Source organism: Mesocricetus auratus, unplaced genomic scaffold, assembly GCF_017639785.1.
Source record: "Mesocricetus auratus isolate SY011 unplaced genomic scaffold, BCM_Maur_2.0 Super-Scaffold_100007, whole genome shotgun sequence".
In the NCBI taxonomy this organism is placed as follows: Eukaryota; Metazoa; Chordata; class Mammalia; order Rodentia; family Cricetidae; genus Mesocricetus; species Mesocricetus auratus.
Window position 1 is genome coordinate 10,081,755 of NW_024429191.1, and position 18,736 is coordinate 10,100,490.

Consider the following 18,736-nt stretch of genomic DNA (forward strand, 5'->3'; position numbering starts at 1 on the left):
AGCCTCAAACAACTATGGTTAGAACTTGAGGGATTTCTCAAACAATGGAGAATCCAGGAGAACACATTTGTTTTCAGAGGCTGTATCTCTCCAGTCACAGCCCTGATCTCTCGCCATCAGACTCAAGGAGCACTCACTTTGTTAGTCAAACTTCCCTCACCAAGAAGACCCAGCCAGGTACCAGACCTTACTCGAGCAGGCTTGAGGGGATGCTGATGAGACATGATAATAGGTGCACATGGATAATGGGCATGAGAGAAGCCCCACTAGGACAAGCAGAGAGTAAGAGTCAGGAGAAGGAAGCCAAGGACACACTTGAGGGCTGCAGTTTGTGGAAATGTTTTAATTAGAGGATTTGTAGATACAGTGGTTTATCTGTCGCCCACAATTCCTTACCAATGAGGCCTCATGCTGGGATGCCCTCCTCCCCACCATCTGAACACAGGATGGTCACAGACCACATTCTCATGTTACAAGATTCACATCTCTGGTAGCCAAGGACTGTGGTACAAAAGGAACATTTCATAGCTGGAGTCACTACAGTTTGCTAGAAACATCAGTTACTTTAGAATACTTTAACTATAAAATATATTGGATTTCCATATATTAACCATATACATGTGTACCTATTACTAAATGTAGTCAGTTGTTACAAAATAAGACATTCTGAGAGCAGGCTACACACACACACCAGCCTGAACTCCCCAGGTGAGGCCCTGTGCCACCAACTGCAACTGTCCATCCAAACTCCGCTCTGGCCTGTACTTGTGGCTAAATATACCCACAAGGCACTGGTAACCCAGTCCGTACAGGTGCCACCAGCTGTGGGAACACAAGTCCCTCCAATTTCAGAGTGAAGACTCCTGGTTGCAGACCTGTGAATGGCTCAGCCCTCCCTTGCTTGGTCCCTGAACTTGAGCCACTGGTGACTGGTTCCCATGCCAAGTCTTCCAGGGGTGTCAGGAACAAATCTGACGGAGACTGTGATCACTGGCTATGTCCACTGCATCTCCCTGTGGTCTTTAAGCCCCAAGATCACAGACCCAGCCAGGCCCAGGTGTGGGCTATATAGGCCACTGCTAGATAGCAGCTTCACCCCAGACCAGGTCCAGCAAGCAGAGTATGTGGACAATGGTACCTCAAGTCATCCTGTGCCCAAGCCACACCCAGGCTGGTCCCTGGGTTGTAGGGTGAAACTGAATGCAGGCCAGGAGGTGCAGGAGCTGTGTGCTCAGGTGCTCAAACAAGGGTCTGCTGTTTGCCATGGCCGATGGCAGGACTGCCTCCTCCAGGGTGCAAAGGGCAGGGCATCAAAAGGCCTGAAGCCAGCTCCCGGGGCCCAGTGGGAACCACAGTACTAGCAGGCAGGGAGATCAGTGCAGGTCACTGTGTCCTTGGCCCTCACTTGGCCATAGCCTTGGTCTGGATCAGCCAATCTTTCACCCTGCTGGGTTTATGAAGGCTGGATGTGGATTCCGACTTCTTGAGGGTCTCACGCTGCCTGGAACCTAAGGCCCAAAGACCCAGGTGGGGAGAACAGAATACACTTCTGTACACAGTCCTATTTACAAAGAACCAGATGAAGATGGAGCTGCAAGGGCCTGGGCACAACTCTAGCAGAAGCTGTGAGAACTGTGAGTCCTGGGGCTCAGCCTTGGTGGGAGGGCCAGACATACTGAAGTACCTCCTCACATTTTAATGATGATAATGCAACAAAACCTTTATATAAACAGTTTATTCACTCTAAACAGCAACACAGACAAAACGCCATATAAACACAAAGGAAGAGGTGCAGAATGGAGACGCTGGCCAACTTTGGATCTGAGGCTCATAAGCAACAGCCCAGGTTTCTGAGGAGGACGAGGATGGGGAGAGAGGGACAGTGTGGATCTGTCATACAGCCAGCTGGAGGCCAGAGAACAGTGGGAAGCATGCCTGCATCCGAGCGCGAAGAAACTAGCTCCTAGGGGCTTACCAAGTACAAAAGTTTATCATTTTACAGCAGTTGAAATACTGACATCAATATTAAAATAAAAGCAAGTTTTACATAACAATCAAAAATACAAAAGACTGAAGGAAGAGACCCTGTATGAAAACTGGGGCAATTCAGCGAATTGAGACTGTAAATGCCAGTGGCAGAAATGGAAAATGGCGCCCGCTCAACCCTCCCAGGTGACTAGTAACTGTACGCAGCGACTTAGATCTGCAAAAGGTTGTAAACAAGTTCTTGCCAAGCCAATCCCTTCCTCGTCATGGAGCCACAGTGCCGCTGCTTATGAGGGGGCAAACTTCTTCGCTTGTGCTCGAACCCTTTTCTCATATTCCACTCTGTTTTGGCTGAGAAGGTCAAGAGAGAAAAGAGAATTAGAGAGGGTGGTAACATGACCTGCTCACCGAGGTAAAGAACACACCCAGTGTGTCTGTCTGCCCAGAGGCAGCAATCTCAACCTCTTAGGGACAGAACATAGACTACCACATGGAAGACAGAGGCCTCCGTTTCCTGCAAATGTCACACTACCTTTGCTACGTCTAGCCTCAGTTTGAGTCTGGATGCACTGGCACTCACGGAACACTCCCTCTACTGACTAGTAAGTGCAGTCTGCTGTCTCCACTACTGGGTCAACAGGAAACTCACCAATCACAGCCTTGGAATCTTAGCTCAAGTGACCTTCTCACTCTAGCCTCTCAGTACAGTCGGGAACCCAAGTGTGCGTCTCCACCTAGCAAGTTTAGCAAGACTGGTCTTGGTCAGCCACAAAGAGTCAAGTATGAGACAGTGCTATCAACTGGAGAACAGCCCACTGGCCCTAGGTTTTGTCAGTTCCGGTAACAGGTACAAGCATCTGTGGGCTTTCATATGGAAGGCATGAACCCACGGCTGAGACTTCAGACCTAAGTCGGCCTGCACTGTGTATGGGAAGAGGAAATTGACATAAGGGAACAAGAAGACATTTGCATTCTGGGCTCCTTTGGGCAGCAGTCCTTGGGGGTCTCATTGTACAGTCCTAGCATAGCATGAACTGTAACATGTAACACATCAATGAACTTGTCAAGTGTCTCTAGAGCAAGCCTGAGCCCAAACTGCCTGGCCCCAGAGTTTACAGACACTCTTAAAGCTGAAAGATAGATTATCCAAGGTACAAATGACAGGTTCTTATGCCAAGGCCACCCATAAAATGCCCAGTACCAGAAAGCCTTAGCAGGGAGGACATAATACTTAGAAGCACATGCTAGTCCTGGGAGGGATTGATGTTACCACGAGGACAACAGCCTAGCCCACATCCAGTAGTTCTGCTATTCACTAAACAGTGCTAGCAAGCCATCAGCCACTCAAGGAGGGACATGAGGCTTCTACATACATAGTGAAAACAAGTACACAAGGCAAGCCAGTGACAGATATCTGGATGAAGTAGCACAGAGAACCCCATATATATAAGAGCTCATTACAGAGGTGGGAACCAACCCTTAGGTCAACTGTGAACAGAGCTAGATCCAAGGCAGGGTGCAGTGCTAAGCACGAACAGTGAGAGGCTTCAAGGGTCTGGCAGGAGCATACATACCAGCTTCATGAGCCGCACAGTCCTTGTGCAAAGTCAGCTCTGCCAGGAGGCATTCAGGCCATAAAAGCATCCCACACAAGGATGAGGCTCAGGAGCCTGGAGCACAGGTGCTCAGTGCACAGCAGGCAATGCACTGAGTGAGTGTAAGCTGCATTCCTAAGGTTCTAGTGACAATTCTAGACAGGCCTGCTTTGGCCACCAGAGAGGGCAGCACACAAGCACCAAGGCTGGGCCTGCACCCTGCTTTCCTCTGGCCTCTCCCTGAAGATACAGTGTATCCTAGCAGACAACAAGGATGAAGCACACACAGCATGTTTAGTTTGGTTCTGTCAGTCCTTATTCTGGTTCCATTCTAATTCAGAGGCAGAGAATTCTTTTGTGCCTCCCTGGAAGTTACCAGACTCCCAATCTAGCTGCTTATGCCTCCACACATTAGCCCAGAGGATGGGGGGTGGGGGTCCAGGACACCAAACATGAGACCTCTATTTTGAGGATTTTCTTTGCTGACTACAGCGCTGGTTCAACCGACTGTCTTTCAAATTGTAACTGATCACATGAAGCCATCCTCCTCCTGCAGATGCAAAAAGAGCTAAGAGCACTGTACTAGCAAGAAGGCAGTACTATCATGCAGCAGGCCACAACTCTTTATATACCAACCACAGATAACTACAAAGTGGTCACCAGTGCCCACATCACCTGCTCTGTATCTGCCATCTTACCTTATATCATGCTCTGGTCCCCTGTCCTTGCTCAGGGTAAGCTCCAAAACTGTACTCATAGTTCTGTTGCTGATAGGTCAGACATGCAGTTTCCTTGATGGTTCTCTGACCACATCCCATGAACACCTAGTGCAGTGCTGCCACCCAGTGGGAGTTTGTACCTCTTCCTCAGGGCCTCCCTGAGGAAGTATGACAATACCCCAGAGCTCCTATCTGACAAGTGGCCCCTCTGTGCTTGCAGGAAGGGTTAGCCAGCAGGCAACTGTTACTAACCAGTAAATTGTGTAGGCCTCTGCTTGAGCTGGGTCTTGAATATTTGGTTCATTTAGAAGTTCTTGTATTCCTAATAAGATCTGCGGGAGAAACAAAAACAAACAGCTAATGCTGATGGGGCTTGGGAGTCTGAAGAGTGACTTTGGCAACTGTGAACCAGTTGGCCACTCCATACCTGTTTGATCGTGATAGCCGGCCTCCAGTCCTTGTCTTCCTCCAGGATGGACAGGCACACTGTGCCAGAAGGATACACATTTGGGTGAAACAGTGGTGGCTCAAATTTACCTGGAGGATAGGGAAGGAAAGGAATACTTCTGGAGGCAGATGCTGTTCCCCAGCCCCAGCTGCCCTTGCCCTCCCCTCCTTCCTGACACTGGAGCATCTTTCTTTCTTTCTTTTTTTTTTTTTTTCCGAGACAGGGTTTCTCTGTGGCTTTGGAGGCTGTCCTGGAACTAGCTCTGTAGACCAGGGCCTGCCTCTGCCTCCTGAGTGCTGGGATTAAAGGCATGCACCACCAACACCTGGCTGGAGCATCTTTCAAAGAAACTCTCAAACCTGGTAGCAGATGGGTCAGAAAGAGAAAGATTAAGAGTACACCTCTTCCTCCTGAGCTAAGCCTAGATCCTTGAGGACACTGGAGAGGCCATAAGAGACTATGTTCAGGAATTGAGGCAGTTGAGCCTATGACCTTCTCCCATGTTCCTAGTAAGAGGGGACAAAGTTTTAAGGCTGCAGGGAACAGCCAGAATAAATATCCCAAAGACTTTCATGACACAGGCTTCAAGTACACCATGTTTCTTTACAATAGAAAATCTGCCACTGCAAGCCCCACTCAGGCACTGCTCCAGCGCTGATACTTTAGGATGTACCTCACTTTGTACTAGGCAAACTTGTATTTATTTAAGTACAAGTCTAAAGGCAGCCTGGCTTATCAGATATGAAGGGGTCTGGGAATGTAGCTCTATGACAGGGCATTTCCCTGGTGTACATAAGGCTTTGGACTGAGTTCAAATAGGCTGGGCGGCTGTGGTGGCACACACCTATATCAGCTACTCTAGACTAGGCAGGAAGACTATGAATTGAAGGTCAGCCTAGGCCTCTTAGTGAAATCTTGTTTTAAAAGAAATGGCTTAGAGGTTAAGAACACGAACTGTGCTTCCAGAGGATCTGGGTTCAATTCCCAGGACTCCTATGGAGACTCACAACTACTACCTGCTCTGTGGAAGTTTTTGTTTTTAAAGTTTTTTGAGACAAGATTTCTATGTGTAGCTTTGACTGTCTTGGAATTCACTCTGTAGACCAGGCTAGCCTTAAATGCAGAGATCTGCCTGTCTCTGCCTCCTGAATGCTGAGATTAAAGATGTGTGCCACTACCCTGGGATGGGGGGAGTATAGAGGGAGAGGGAGGGAGGAGGTGTGTGTGTGTGTGTGTGTGTGTGTGTGTGTGTGTGTGTGGTGCACGTGCCCACAAAGGCCAGAGGATCTCCTGGAACAGGAGCTACAGATGGCTGTGAGTTACTCAAGAGTGATGCTGAGCCATCCCTCCAGCCCCTCACAGAAAGGCCTTTAGTGGATATACAGTAGCTGTTAATGTAGCTTGAGGGCAAAACTAGACAGAGTGTAGCCTGGGGGCTAGAGAGATGGTTCAGTGGTTAAGAGCACCAGGATATTTTCACAGAGGATCTGGGTTCAATTCCCAGCACCCACATGGCAACTCATACCTGTCAGTAACTCTAGTTCCAGGGGATCTGACATTCTTATAGACAAATGTACACATAAAATAAATAAAATTAGGGCTGGAGAGATGGCTCAGAGGTTAAGAACCCTGACTGTTCTTCTAGAAGTCCTGAGTTCAATTTCCAGCAACCACTTGGTGGCTCACAACCTCCTGTAATGAGATCTTGTGCCCTCTTCTGGTGTGCAGGAATACATGCAGGCAGAACACTGTATATATAATAAATCCCTAAAAATAAATAAATAAACAAGCAAACAAATAAATAAATAAAATTAAACAGTAGTGTTCGAGAGCCAGCAACATGGTTCATTGGGTAAAGACAGTAGCTGTCAAACCTGATGATTCCAGTTTTATCCCTGGGACTCATAATGGAATTAGAAAACTCATACATACTAAACTCTGACTTCCACACATATGCTGTTGTATATGTGTATGCTTGCACAAACATAGTCTAAATAAATCTTTTTTTTTGAGACAGGGTTTCTCTGTGTAGCCCTGGCTATCCTGGAACTTGCTCTGTAGACCAGGCTGGCCTCAAACTCAGAGATCCGCCTGCCTTTGCCTCGAGTGCTGGGGTTTAAAAGTGTGCTCCACCATTGCCCAGTTAGTTTTGTTAAACTCTAATTGTCCACAAGCTTTAAATAATAACAAAAAATGTGGGACTGGAGCTCAGTGATGGAATACTTGCCTAGCATCTGTGAGACCCTGGTTCAATCCAAAGCACCACAAAATAAATAATAAACAAACAAACAAACACTAAATTAATGAAGAAAGATGAAACAGAGAATGAACACCAGCTATTAATGTCAGAAACTCCCAAACTGATCTGCACAAGGTCTGCCCAGAGGGGTTGTGGTTTATAGTGTATGCCTTGTGGCTGTGGGTTACTGCATGCCACTCCAAGCAAAGCTGTGAGAAAGGGTTTGAATGTGACTTGTGCCACTGATATGCAAACCGAGAGGGTAGTGGGTGACAAGGTCCAAACTGTCTTACAACTGGGCCAAGACCTCCAAGGTCCTGGCTCCCATCTCCAGAGATCTCTGGCAGCTGCCTTATTATTAGCATTCATTCATTCATTTTCTAACGAGGGAGGACAAGGTGGCACACACCTTTAATCCCAGTACTCGGGAGGCAGAGGCTGTCAGATTTGAGTTTGAGATCAACCTGGTCTACAGATGAGCATTCCAGGACAGCCAGAATTACCAAGAAACCCTGTCTCAAGCCCTCCTCCAAAAGATACATACATAAATATATATATATATATATTTCTTTTTAAAATGCATGTGGGTATTTTACCTGCATGTGAACCATGTGTGTGCAAAGCCCATGGAAGTCAGGAGAGTGTCAAAACCCCTGGGACAGGAGTTATAGCCAGTTCTGAGCTATCACAGAATGCTAACATCTAGCCTTGGTCCTGCAGAAGAGCAACTGGTGCTCTAAACCAGTGTCAGCACCGTTCCTGGAGTTGCTTTAAAGGCTTGTCCCTTACTGATCAGAAGTGTGGCGTGTTCTCAATAAAGCCCTTTTCCAGGAGACATCTTTCCCAATTCAGAACTCATCTTTTTGTTCTTTTAAATTGCACTTTTAAGCAAATGCAAGCTTAATCTCATTTAACAACCACTATGATTTGCACTTGAATTTCAGTGACCCGTACAAGCCCCCTCTGCTTTTAGTCTCACTCCAGCAGCAACTGCTTTGAGAGGCCTGGATCAAACATTAAGGAGTCCACCATTTGCTGTCTGGGGGATTTATAAGCCACATCCTTGTTTCCCTTTACTCTCCACATTTCCCATGCTGCACACCCGCACCACCTGCCACCTTCTGGTTATCATCAATGAGGCTTCCTTCCATGCATTCCTGCCTTGCCTTTGTGAACATGCAAGCAATTCTACCGCTGAGTTCTAGAGAGTGGCAGGTCAGCTTTAGTGGTCACAGCAGAGATATTCCAGAGAAACATCAACCTTTATACCCTGTAGCAAGTACCTAAGAAAGAGTTCCTGCTGTCCAGCTCTTGGCTGCATCAACCTTCTTCCTTTATGAAGGGTCTATTCTATTTCATGGCTGCTTAACTCCTTGGTAACCGAGAAGAGCCTGAGATCCAGCTAAGTGTGCTCTGCTCCCTTGAATCTCTCACTCGCTGGTGTCTAAGACTGTCTTAACTCCAGGGTCAAAAAGATAGCCAATCCCTGAGGTCAGCACCTCTTGTACTTCCCCTGTGGAAAATAACTTCCACCCTAAGATCATGGAAAACCTCTGGAGCCTTCTCCAAAGCTGCCCTATTTCCCATTCACTTGACTGAGCTGAACCTATAGGCTGTGGCAAAGGGGTCAGTCATCATCCTATATAATTGCCAAAAATATCCTGGGCTTTTCAGAAATTACCATAATTTCCAGCATACAATACTTCTTTCTCAGCTGGGAGGTGGTGGCTCATGCCTTTAATCCCAGCACTTAGGAGACAGAGACAGGTAGATCTCTGTGAATTCAAGGTCAGCCTACTCTACAGAGCAAGTTCCAGGACAGGGTCCAAAGACAGAGGAACCTTATCTTAAAAAAAAACAAAACACCAAAAGACTTGTCTTAGGGTATTTGGTGCTACTGCAAATAGCTTTCATGTGCTACAATACATTTCTTCATTCACTTCTTCCTTATAAGAAGTTGTATCTTGCCAGGTGGTGGCACACACCTTTGATCCCAGCACTCAGGCAGAGGCAGGCTGTGAGTTCGAGGCCAGTTTAGGCTACAAAGTGAGTTCCAGGACAGTCTCCAAAGCTACACAGAGAAATCCTGTCTTGAAAAACAAAACTAAACCACAAAAAAATGGCCTCTTGTGCTGGAGAGATGGCTCATCAGTAAGAGCACTGGCTGCTCTTCCAGAGGCCCTGAGTTCAATTCCCAACAACCATGTGATGGCTCATAACCATCTATAATGAGATCTGGTGCCCTCTTCTGGTGTGCATGCATACATGCAGGAAGAACACTGCATACATAATAAATAAATCTTAAAAAAAAAAACAAAAAACTGGCATCTTTGTTTTCCTTGCTAATTGACAGACTTCTTGCCCCAGTGTATCTGCTTAAGATTCCAACACCACATGAAAGCAATGAGACAAGCAATTGTGTCTGCCTCAATCTTAGATACCTTTCCCCTAATTAAAAGAAAGCACTAATTGGCTGACTGGTGGTGGCGCACGCCTTTAATCACAGCACTTGGGAGGCAGAGGCTTTGAGTTCAAGGCTAGATTGGTTTACAGAGGGAGTTTCATGACAGTCAAGGCTACATAGAGAAACACTGTCTCAAATACGCCCCCCAAATCCCCACTAAGAACAGCATGGCAAAAAAAAAAAAAAAAAAAAAAAAAATCCACTGAGACACAAGGTGATCCCAAACAGAGCAAGACTCCAACCAGTGGTTCCTAATAAGCTATGCTTAAGTACTCCTGGCAGGGTCACTGCAACAGGCATCTTCTCTATTTACAATCAACTGTGAAAGCTCAGACCTGGTCTTAACCTAGGCAGAACGGTGGCGGCGGCACTGGATCCAAGTAAGTTCTGCTGAGCTTGTTCAGCCTTCTCTTTTGACCCACAAGCCTGATGGCTCACCACTCAGGCTGCACACAATTTTTCACTGGAATGCTGAGCATAAATGGGAACAAACAGAACGCAGCAGACTGGAATGAAGGAGATTCTTCTCTACTTTGGTGCTTTGAATTGAACTCAAAAGGCATGATGTATGCTAACCACTTACCCAACCTAAGGGAGCTTCAAGATCCCTGCCCTCCTACTCCCAAGTGGCACCTACAGGCACCAAAGCACCCAGGAGCTTAAGCCTGGGACTCACAACCTTCCCTCTGACACATGTGGTATGTCCTGATTGGCTAGGATTAGAGACCACACTGACTACATACATGCACCTCCATCCTGGGAATTACAATTCAAGTCAACTCACCAAAACTGCCTTTCTCCCAGCATGGACACCTGCCTGCTGGGCAGAGCATCCACAGACATGGCTCCCAAAGGGAGTTTCTGGGAAGGGAACTGCAAGCTCTCTGCAGAACTTACATTTTGGTGGTGAGGACGGATAGTCATCTTTGAAAAGCATCCGTAGTTTGAACAAGCCTCCTTCCCATGGAGTCTGTGGGAAGGGAACTAAGGTTAGATGTATGGCTCACTTGCCAAGGTAAGCCCAGGAGAAGATTCCCAAACCCAGATCCTTTGGGCCTGTTCTCTAACCCACACCATCACTGTACTTCTAGGATTGAAGACTCCCACTGTGCCTTTGGGGAACGAGACAAGGGCCTTTGTCAGATAGGATGGAGACAGAAGCTAGCTTGAACATAGTAGGGAGCCTGCCTGATGCTATAGGGCTTAGGACCCAGTTCTTGGGTGGCTGAGAGCACCAAAGAGCTCAGCAAACAGGCTGGGCCCAGCAGCTTGTGTCTGCATTAGTCTACACCTTGGATCCTACCCTGGGAGAGACAGGGTACCACTCCCCAACCGGACAGCTTTCCTACACTATCCCAGGAGACGGAAGCACCACAGTGGACCTGCCCCACCCTGATTCTCAGCACATGCCAGGGACCACTCCACACTCTGCAACAGAGCCTTGGACAGATGAACCCAGTCTGCCCTTCTGCTCAGACACTAAGCTGAACCTGGAGGCCCTGGTTTGGACAATGCCTGAAGGGACAGGAGATCCTCCCTCCCTTGCACATGCTTTACATGTTCTGGGCAAGGACAGACAACTGACAACATTGAGGTCAATGTGCAGCAGGTCACACAGCCTGTGCCACTGGGGCTCAACAGGTAGCCAGCAACCTTCACCTGTTCCTCACCCCAGGGCTGTTCACTGATCCAGTGATTTGCCAGGGTCCACGCCTTCCTACCAGTACAGCCCACTCCTTGGCTTGGTGAGAACTGCGACCTGGTTGGTGAGCTATAGTCAGATGTCATAGATATATGAAATTCCTTCTAGTAGTTCTGCTCCCTCAAACCTCTTGTGAAAAAAACAGTAGGTAAAAAGTCAATGGCATCCCTTACCCCCTTCTTGCCAGGAATAGCGCACTCCCAATTCATCAGGTTCATCGTGCCATCAGGGTTCTTTGTTGGGACAGCCACAAAGCCCTGAGAAAGAACAGTCACAAAACAAACCAGCTCAGAGAACAAGCCTGGATCTCACCCAGTGGCTACAGGCTGAGCAGCAGGGAACACAATCCAACAGAAGGCCCCTCCTTGTGGCAGAAACAGAATGCTCCTTACAAAAGGGTGGTCCTTCCTCCAAGCTTTCCTTTCCTGGGCAAGTCGGCTGAGGGCAATCCCCGACATATTCAAAGTCCCTGGAACAAGATAGCACAGGGAAGGTTAGGTGAAGCGCGCACACACATCTCCAAACCACATCCCCACCCCCACCCCAGTCAGAGAGGGCTGATTCCAAGAAGCAGATGAATAAGGCTAAGGTCCAACAGGGCAAGCTGCCTTTGGAGCAAGTGCTAGCATTATACACCTGAATAGGTGCCCCCCAGAAATCTCCAGGTAGGCAGTGCAGAGAGCCTGCACAAAGGCTATCACCTCCCTGGCAGGCACTGAGCATCTTCTGAAAGACCCGGCACCCACTCAACAGTCAAACTCTCAGGAAAGGTAGGGCCTAGCAGGCACTGGTAGCGCTCATCTAAGGCTAGGATGTGGCTCAGTGGCTTACCTCAGCACCATCCCCCCAAAGGTAGAGTGCTGGCTTAGGAGTGGGAGGAGGGATCAGGGACAAGGTACTGCCCGCCAAGCACACCAAATTCTAAGCTGAGACCACAGCTTAGAATCAGGCTCCACAATCACTACTCCTGAATGCACTGGTGAGAAAAATCTGCACCACAGACAGCAAGGTAAACTTCCACAGGTAGACAACTCCAAAAGGCCAGACTAGCCTCTCTGCTTCCTGCTATACTGCAGCAGCCCACAAGCTTGTCAGTTCAATCCAGAGATCTGCCCTGTGACCCTGGGGGTGGAGGAGGGCAAGCCTCAGGTCAGGGTTTGCCAAGGTCTGTCTCAGCATACCTGGACAAGACTCTTAGGTTCCATTCAGCATGGGCAAAAGACTGCCCCCACCAGGACCACAGCCTGCCATCAATCACTTTGATTATAGCTCCAACCTGGCTGCCACCTGCTCACCCTTTTTATATCACACGAGGCAGCGCCCAGACTCCCAAACTTACAGAGCACTGGTATCTAGAGGTGTATGGATCACAGGGAAGCCGACCCCTTGAGCAAGGATCTAGCAGGGCAAAGGGCATCTTTCTGAAGCGCTTCACACTGAGCTGACCCCAACTTCAGGTCTTCATCATCCTCACATGGGACTTCACTGGGCTTGTGGGCAAAATCTCCCAGCAGTACTAGCACCAGCTCAGCCTGTTTTCAGCTCAAAGTAGTCTCTGACCACTGGGCTGTCCTGTAGGATCTTCACTCTGAAGCAGAGCCTTCAATAACCTCAGGACAAGAGCAAGATTCTTGCTGGAAAAGGTTCCTGCTACAGCCTGACAGATCTCAACCAGACCTCCTTAGAGTTCCTAGTACTTATACTTAGGGCAGGCTACCTATCTTACCTGCAAAGTTACAACTCCCTTAGTAATCACCTGCATTCTTTTTGTTTGTTTTTCGAGGCAGGGTTTCTCTGTGGCTTTGGAGGCTGTCCTGGAACTAGCTCTTGTAGACCAGGCTGGTCTCCAACTCAGAGATCCGCCTGCCTCTGTCTCCGGGGTGCTGGGATTAAAGGCATGCGCCACTACCGAGCTCACTCTGCATTCTTGACCCAGCCAGGGCATCTACAGCTCACACACCTGCCCAGAGGCCATGATCCCTGTGCCACACGTGGGCTAATGAGATATACACCTCCACCCGTGAGCACAGTAGTTCTCTGGCATCTCCTGAACAGACACACTGGGTCAAAACAATCTGGTAAAGCTCTGCACTGAGGTCCCAGGTGACTTGTTTTTCAGATAAAGAGTTTCACACCATAGCCCAGGCTAGCCTGAAACAATCCTCCTGACTAGCTCCTTAGTATTGGGATTATTGGCATGAGCCATCACACATGGCTTCTAGACAGGGTCTCACCATGTGGACTTGGATGGCCCAAAAACACACTATGTAGAGCAGGTTGGCCTTAACACAATTGCCTAAGTGCTGGCACTAAAGGCATGCACTACCACATGTGGCCCTAGATTGCTTTTGATGATTTTATCAAACACACAAGTAGAAAAGGGCTGGGACTGCCATCAGGGGTAGAGAATCACCTAGGAGCCCAGGTTTCAGGAACTTGGGTGAGGTCACTATAAAACAGTCAAATGATGGTGGCACTTGCCTTTAATCCTAGCAGAGGCAGGTGAATCACCAAGTTCAAGGCCAGTCTGGTCTACAGAGTGAGCTACATAACAGTCAGGGTTACACAGAGAAACCCTGTGAGAAACCCTCAAAACAAAACCCCAAACAATCAGTATTGGTATTTTAAATTCCCTATACACTCAAAGTCAACAGAAAAGAAAAGAAGCACAAGCCACATCAGAAGGTGGCACACACAGTTAATCCTAGCACTTGGGAGGCAGAGGCAGGCAGATCTCTGTGAGTTTGAGGCCAGCCTGGTCTACAAGAGCTAGCTCCAGGACAGCCTCCAAAGCTACACAGAGAAAGCGGGTATCAAACCCCCCCCCAAAGCACAAGCCATCAGAGAAGCCTGTGACAAACAGCCCCTAAGTGCCACACACTCCAGTGTCTGAGCCCAAAGTGTATAGTTAAAGATTCCTCTCTTATCTTACCTCAAGCCAAAAACATAAAGGCTGAAGCCCAAACCCAAATTGTCCTTCTCCACCACAGGAGTAGAGCCTATCCAAGACAAGCAAGACCCGCTTGAATATTCACATATTAGGAAACGTAAGATCCAGGTAGCACCCATCTAAGAAGGAAAACAGGTTGCTACCCACAGGGGCTCACTGTTAAGAGAGTGGTTCTGGCATGAGAAACACAGCAGGGAAGGCCACAGGGGTTTCACTTCCAATATTCCCCTCTTTTCAACTAGTTGTTCTCAATAGACAGGCCTAATTGCACCCCTGGGCTCCTGGGAACTTGCCCCTCTCAAGCTCAGGGGCATAAGCACTCCAGCTTCCCCAACTAAGGGTAGGCATCCCTGCCATCCCCGCCAGGCCAATCAGGCGGCAGAAGATCCCAAGCAAGTCTGGGCAGGACTTCTAAACAAGTTCCTGAATCCCAGGCCAGCATTCTGGAGAAAGGAGCCTGGGGTAGACAAAGCTGTTGGGACTCCAGTCATAACTGATCTCAGGAGAAAGGGGCCGGCCCAGAGAATTCTGTCCAGGCACCCAACTGTGATTATCCTAAGTGTGAAAACTGAGGCACTGGCTGCGCGTGGCGACTCATGCTTTACACGCAGTATTAAGGAGGGTGAGCCAGGGGGACCACCACGGGTTCAAAGTCAAGCTGGGCTACAGGAGAGCGGTCTCAAAAGGAGCGAGAAGAGAAGTAAGGGACGGCTTTACAAGAGCTCCTAAAGGCCTTCTGCCCCATGATCAAGGGAAGGTGCCCCAGGAACACACCTGCAATGATCTCGGCAGAAACCTGGTCCTCAAGACTGTGCTGCTGCTCCCACTGGCAGGCACTCCAGAATCTACTTAAACACAACTTGCCTTCCCAAGTTAACAGTCACTTCATGATGTGAAGACAAAATAGCCCCCAACTACCAGAGGCGGGCAGGGAACACAGTCTTACCACCCCAGGGTTCCTGCAGGGTGCTGTATATGTCTGGCGACACCACGTATTTCAACGCCACTTACCGGTCAGAGAGCATGTGCAAGGTAGCTTTTCTCCGCCCACCTGGACTTACTCATAGCCAACACCGGTACCAGATACTACAGTTGGCTCGGATGAGGCTAAGCGGCCTCTTCCACTCGAATGCACACTGTAGGCCCTAAGGACCCTTCACTAAGGATACTAAACTGTTTCTTAAGTTTCCAATGGCAGAGACGGCGAGAGGAGGGCAGGTCTGCAATCACTCAGTCTAAACACCTTTAGAATCAGAACAAATTTCCCTTCGATGCCCGTTTTCTGTTGCGGAGGCAGGTAACTCACCCACTAAAGCAACAGTTCCTTAAGAATAAAAAAACAGTGGGGCAGAGAATCTGCACAAGGCACCCACAAAACCCAAAGGACAAGCCCAGCGTCTGGGCAACCGACGAAGTGAAGCAGCCTTCTGCTGTGACTACGGTGCTTGCAGGCCGCGACACGGCCCAGTGCCCACGGCCTTACTGCACTCCCGCTCGCCCAACCACCGGCCCCAGCACCGCCCAGAACGTGTCTGGTGGCTACTGGAAAGCTCAGATCGTCTGTTATGGGGTCGGAGGAACTCAGTCCACTAGGAGCAGCGGGGATAGTGGACCGTGTTCCCAACCCTGCACTCGCCCGGGGTACACCGGCTGGGCCCCAGTGTCTCAAGGGCCGAGGCTCGGAGGCGGGAGGAGGCCGCGAGCGAGAGGAGGCCGCGGCGGCTCAGCTCGGCGCCTCCCGGAAGCCTACGGGGAACGGCGGCGACGCGGGACGAATATCGGAGTGCGCGCGCAGGCCGGTGGCGGCTCACCTGGGCGACCGCGGCCCGGACCGTCGCGGCGGTAGAGGCGGCGGCGCTCCTTTGTCTCGGGACTTCCCTCCGCGCCCGCCGCGCGCAGCCCGGAGCGCAGGACCCCAGCGGGCGGGGCGGGGCGGGGCCTGAGCTGGGCTGCCCGCCGCACGCCTGCTCTGAGTACCGTCGCTCCTGTCCCGTGTCCTGTGCTTTCTGTGCAACCACGCGCTTCCCACCGCCCGTGTTAGACGGCCAAACTCTAGTTGCCCGAGACCGCCTACGGAGAACGGGCCCTGGGCGCCCGTCCAGGCAGGCGGCTCCCTGAACGGCTGCACTCTTAAAGGGGCCGCGTCCTAGGCTCGAGGGAGCGTCTGCAAACTCCTCTTCGGAAAAAGCGCCTCCACTCGAGGACACGCCGGCGAGCCGTGTGGAGAAAAGGAAGCCGAGATTCCCAAGGGTCGTCCGGATGCTCAGAGGGCACCTTCCCGGGCACAGGCCCTGGAGTTATCCTTGAGTTTAAGATCCGGGTGCTGGGAGCAAAGATTACTAAGGCCTAAGCATCCTAGGAATCGTCGCAGGACGGTACCGATCCCCGGAGTATTAGCGCGCTGTGAAACTTCCTGCAATTGGCAGGCTCGGCAACCTGGGCGGGGCGTATCTCGAATCTACCCAATGAACTGGCCTCATACAAAGGGGCAAACGCATACAAAACCGACGGGAAGAGAAATGTGGATGCTCCCTAACTTACAAGCTGGCCCTTAGTGGGGGAGGGGAACAGGTCTGACCCATGGGGGAGGGGCAGCAGCCGGGAAATCACCTTCTTCCTCCCCCCCCCATCCCCGCCACTGCCCCGCAGCCTATACCTCAGTTCCTCCTGAAACCCCTGCGCGGCTTCTGCTGGCCCTGCTGGACACGTTCTCGTAGCGCTGTGGCCTGGTCAGTTTCCTCAGCCAGTGCAGAGGTCCTCAGCAACTCAGCTCCGTGCTCGGATGCCTTCTCACCGACGGGACGGGTACTTAGAACCGTCGGCTGGCCCCCTGGTGGCCACCCTGGCGACTGCTTCACTTTTGGGCACGTGTTGAGGCCTTCCGGGGGCCAGTTCCAGCTGACTAGGGCTTCCTGGGATCTTTGGACTCTGTGTCCCGGGGTCCTGGGGACTCCAGGAATGACCAGCCTTTATCTGTTCATCTATTGGTTTCTCCATCTAGATACTCACCACTCTCTCCCTCCTTCATCCTCTTCCTTCTTTTGCCTTCTGAGGCTGTTGGGTACTCCCGAACTGGGACCACAATCCCATGTCCCTTTCCCATAACTGCCCAGTGTTCCTTGGAGCCCAGCCTATAAAATTCCTCCTGTTGTTTTGGAGGAAAAATAAGATCACGATGAACACCAGATCCTTGATCTCTCATTGGGTCTGAGGTGTATACAAGGTCTGCTTGGACACAATCCCTTGCCACCCGGATGTAGTGGTTGTGACTCCACATAATTCATCAATTTTGTATCTGCCCCAGCCTGCACAGCAAATTCCAAGACTGATAGCATCTGGCCTGTGTGCCATCAGGGACCAAAGGCATCAGCGGATTGTCTGGGAGCTCTGAGTGTGACCCAGTATTTTTATTTATTTGTTTGTTTGTTTGTTCTGCTTAGGGTCTCATAAATTAGCTTTGTTTGGCCTCCAACTCAAGGATGACTTTGAACTCCTGTTCCATGTGATTCCACCCCGTAGTTGTTGCACAAGTAACACCACTTCTGCTTTGGAATCTACATTTTCAGCCAGCACCACAGTTGAGCCTGATCTGTACTCATAGCTATTGGGCTTTCTGCAAGAATGAAGCCCAACATCACCAGGGGGACAAAGGGAAGGGTGGAGTTGGGAGATGGAGAGGCCACCTGGAAATACTGTGGTTTGTTGTGAACCACAGAGAGCTACAGAAGGCTGTAGAGCAGGAAAGTAAAAGATAAAGTCATAGTTCCCAGTTTGTTTGCTGAGTGGATGCAGGAGACTCTTGTCCTTGGTCCTGGGTGCAAAGTTCCAGCCAGCATAGAGAACTTGCATTCTGGCAGATGTGGTGTGAAGCCCAAAGACCTTTGTGCTAGGGTGAATGTCAGGAATGGTGGTGGCAGCGGTGGTGGTGTTTGGGTTGGGATGGGATAGGAGACAACATCAGCCTAGACAACTTTTATTTTTCAGCACATGTATTTTCAGTGGACAGGGGTCTCAACTGAGGCCAAGGCCCTGGGTATAAAAGAGAAACCAAGATTGAAGTAGGGTAAGAGGTCTATGTGAGTACCCCTCCTTTGCCCAATCACCTTATAAGAATCAGTAGGTGGAGCCCCATGTTCCCTGAGTGCCCTTTCCTGCTGCAGTAGATGTAGGAGTCAGGTACTATGTTCCCTTCTCCCAGCTCTGCATACAAGGTTGTGAACAGGGTTCTGGTTCCAATGAAGGATTTACAAGCAAAAGTATGAATTTGGATTCCTACCTCATTCCATATATGAAGGTTAGTCTGTCCAATTTGGGTTGGAGACTTAGAGCTAATGCTATAAAACTCATGAAAGAAACAGGGAGAAAGTTTGACAAGGTGTTTGACAGTAATATTTTTTTTGGGGATGCCATACAACAAAACAAAAACCCCACAGACAACAAAAGCAGACTTAGATAAATTGTACTTCACCTGAACTTACGCAACAGGACTGCAGAGATGGCTCAGCAGTAAAGAACTGTTTATCTTGCAGGGGAGCCAGATTTAGTTCCCAGCACCCACAAGATGACTGCAATCATCTGACACCCTCTTCCAATCTCAGTCATGAATGTGGTGCACATACGTACATTCAGGCAA

At 49.6% G+C, this 18,736-nt stretch overlaps 1 protein-coding gene across 5 annotated transcripts; it reads right to left on the minus strand.

Moving 5' to 3' along the window:
- Positions 1–323: 323 nt before the first annotated feature.
- Positions 324–16,922, minus strand: Ube2i (ubiquitin conjugating enzyme E2 I). Of its 5 annotated transcripts, none has more exons than XM_013121569.3 (7): positions 16,760–16,922; positions 11,546–11,622; positions 11,327–11,410; positions 10,349–10,421; positions 4,728–4,837; positions 4,553–4,632; positions 324–2,337 (listed from the first exon to the last, which is right to left on the minus strand). In XM_013121569.3, exons 2-7 carry the CDS (start codon positions 11,609–11,611, stop codon positions 2,274–2,276), a joined length of 477 nt encoding a protein of 158 aa, XP_012977023.1. In that variant the 5' UTR covers positions 11,612–11,622; positions 16,760–16,922; the 3' UTR covers positions 324–2,273.
- Between the last annotated feature and the right edge of the window lie 1,814 nt (positions 16,923–18,736).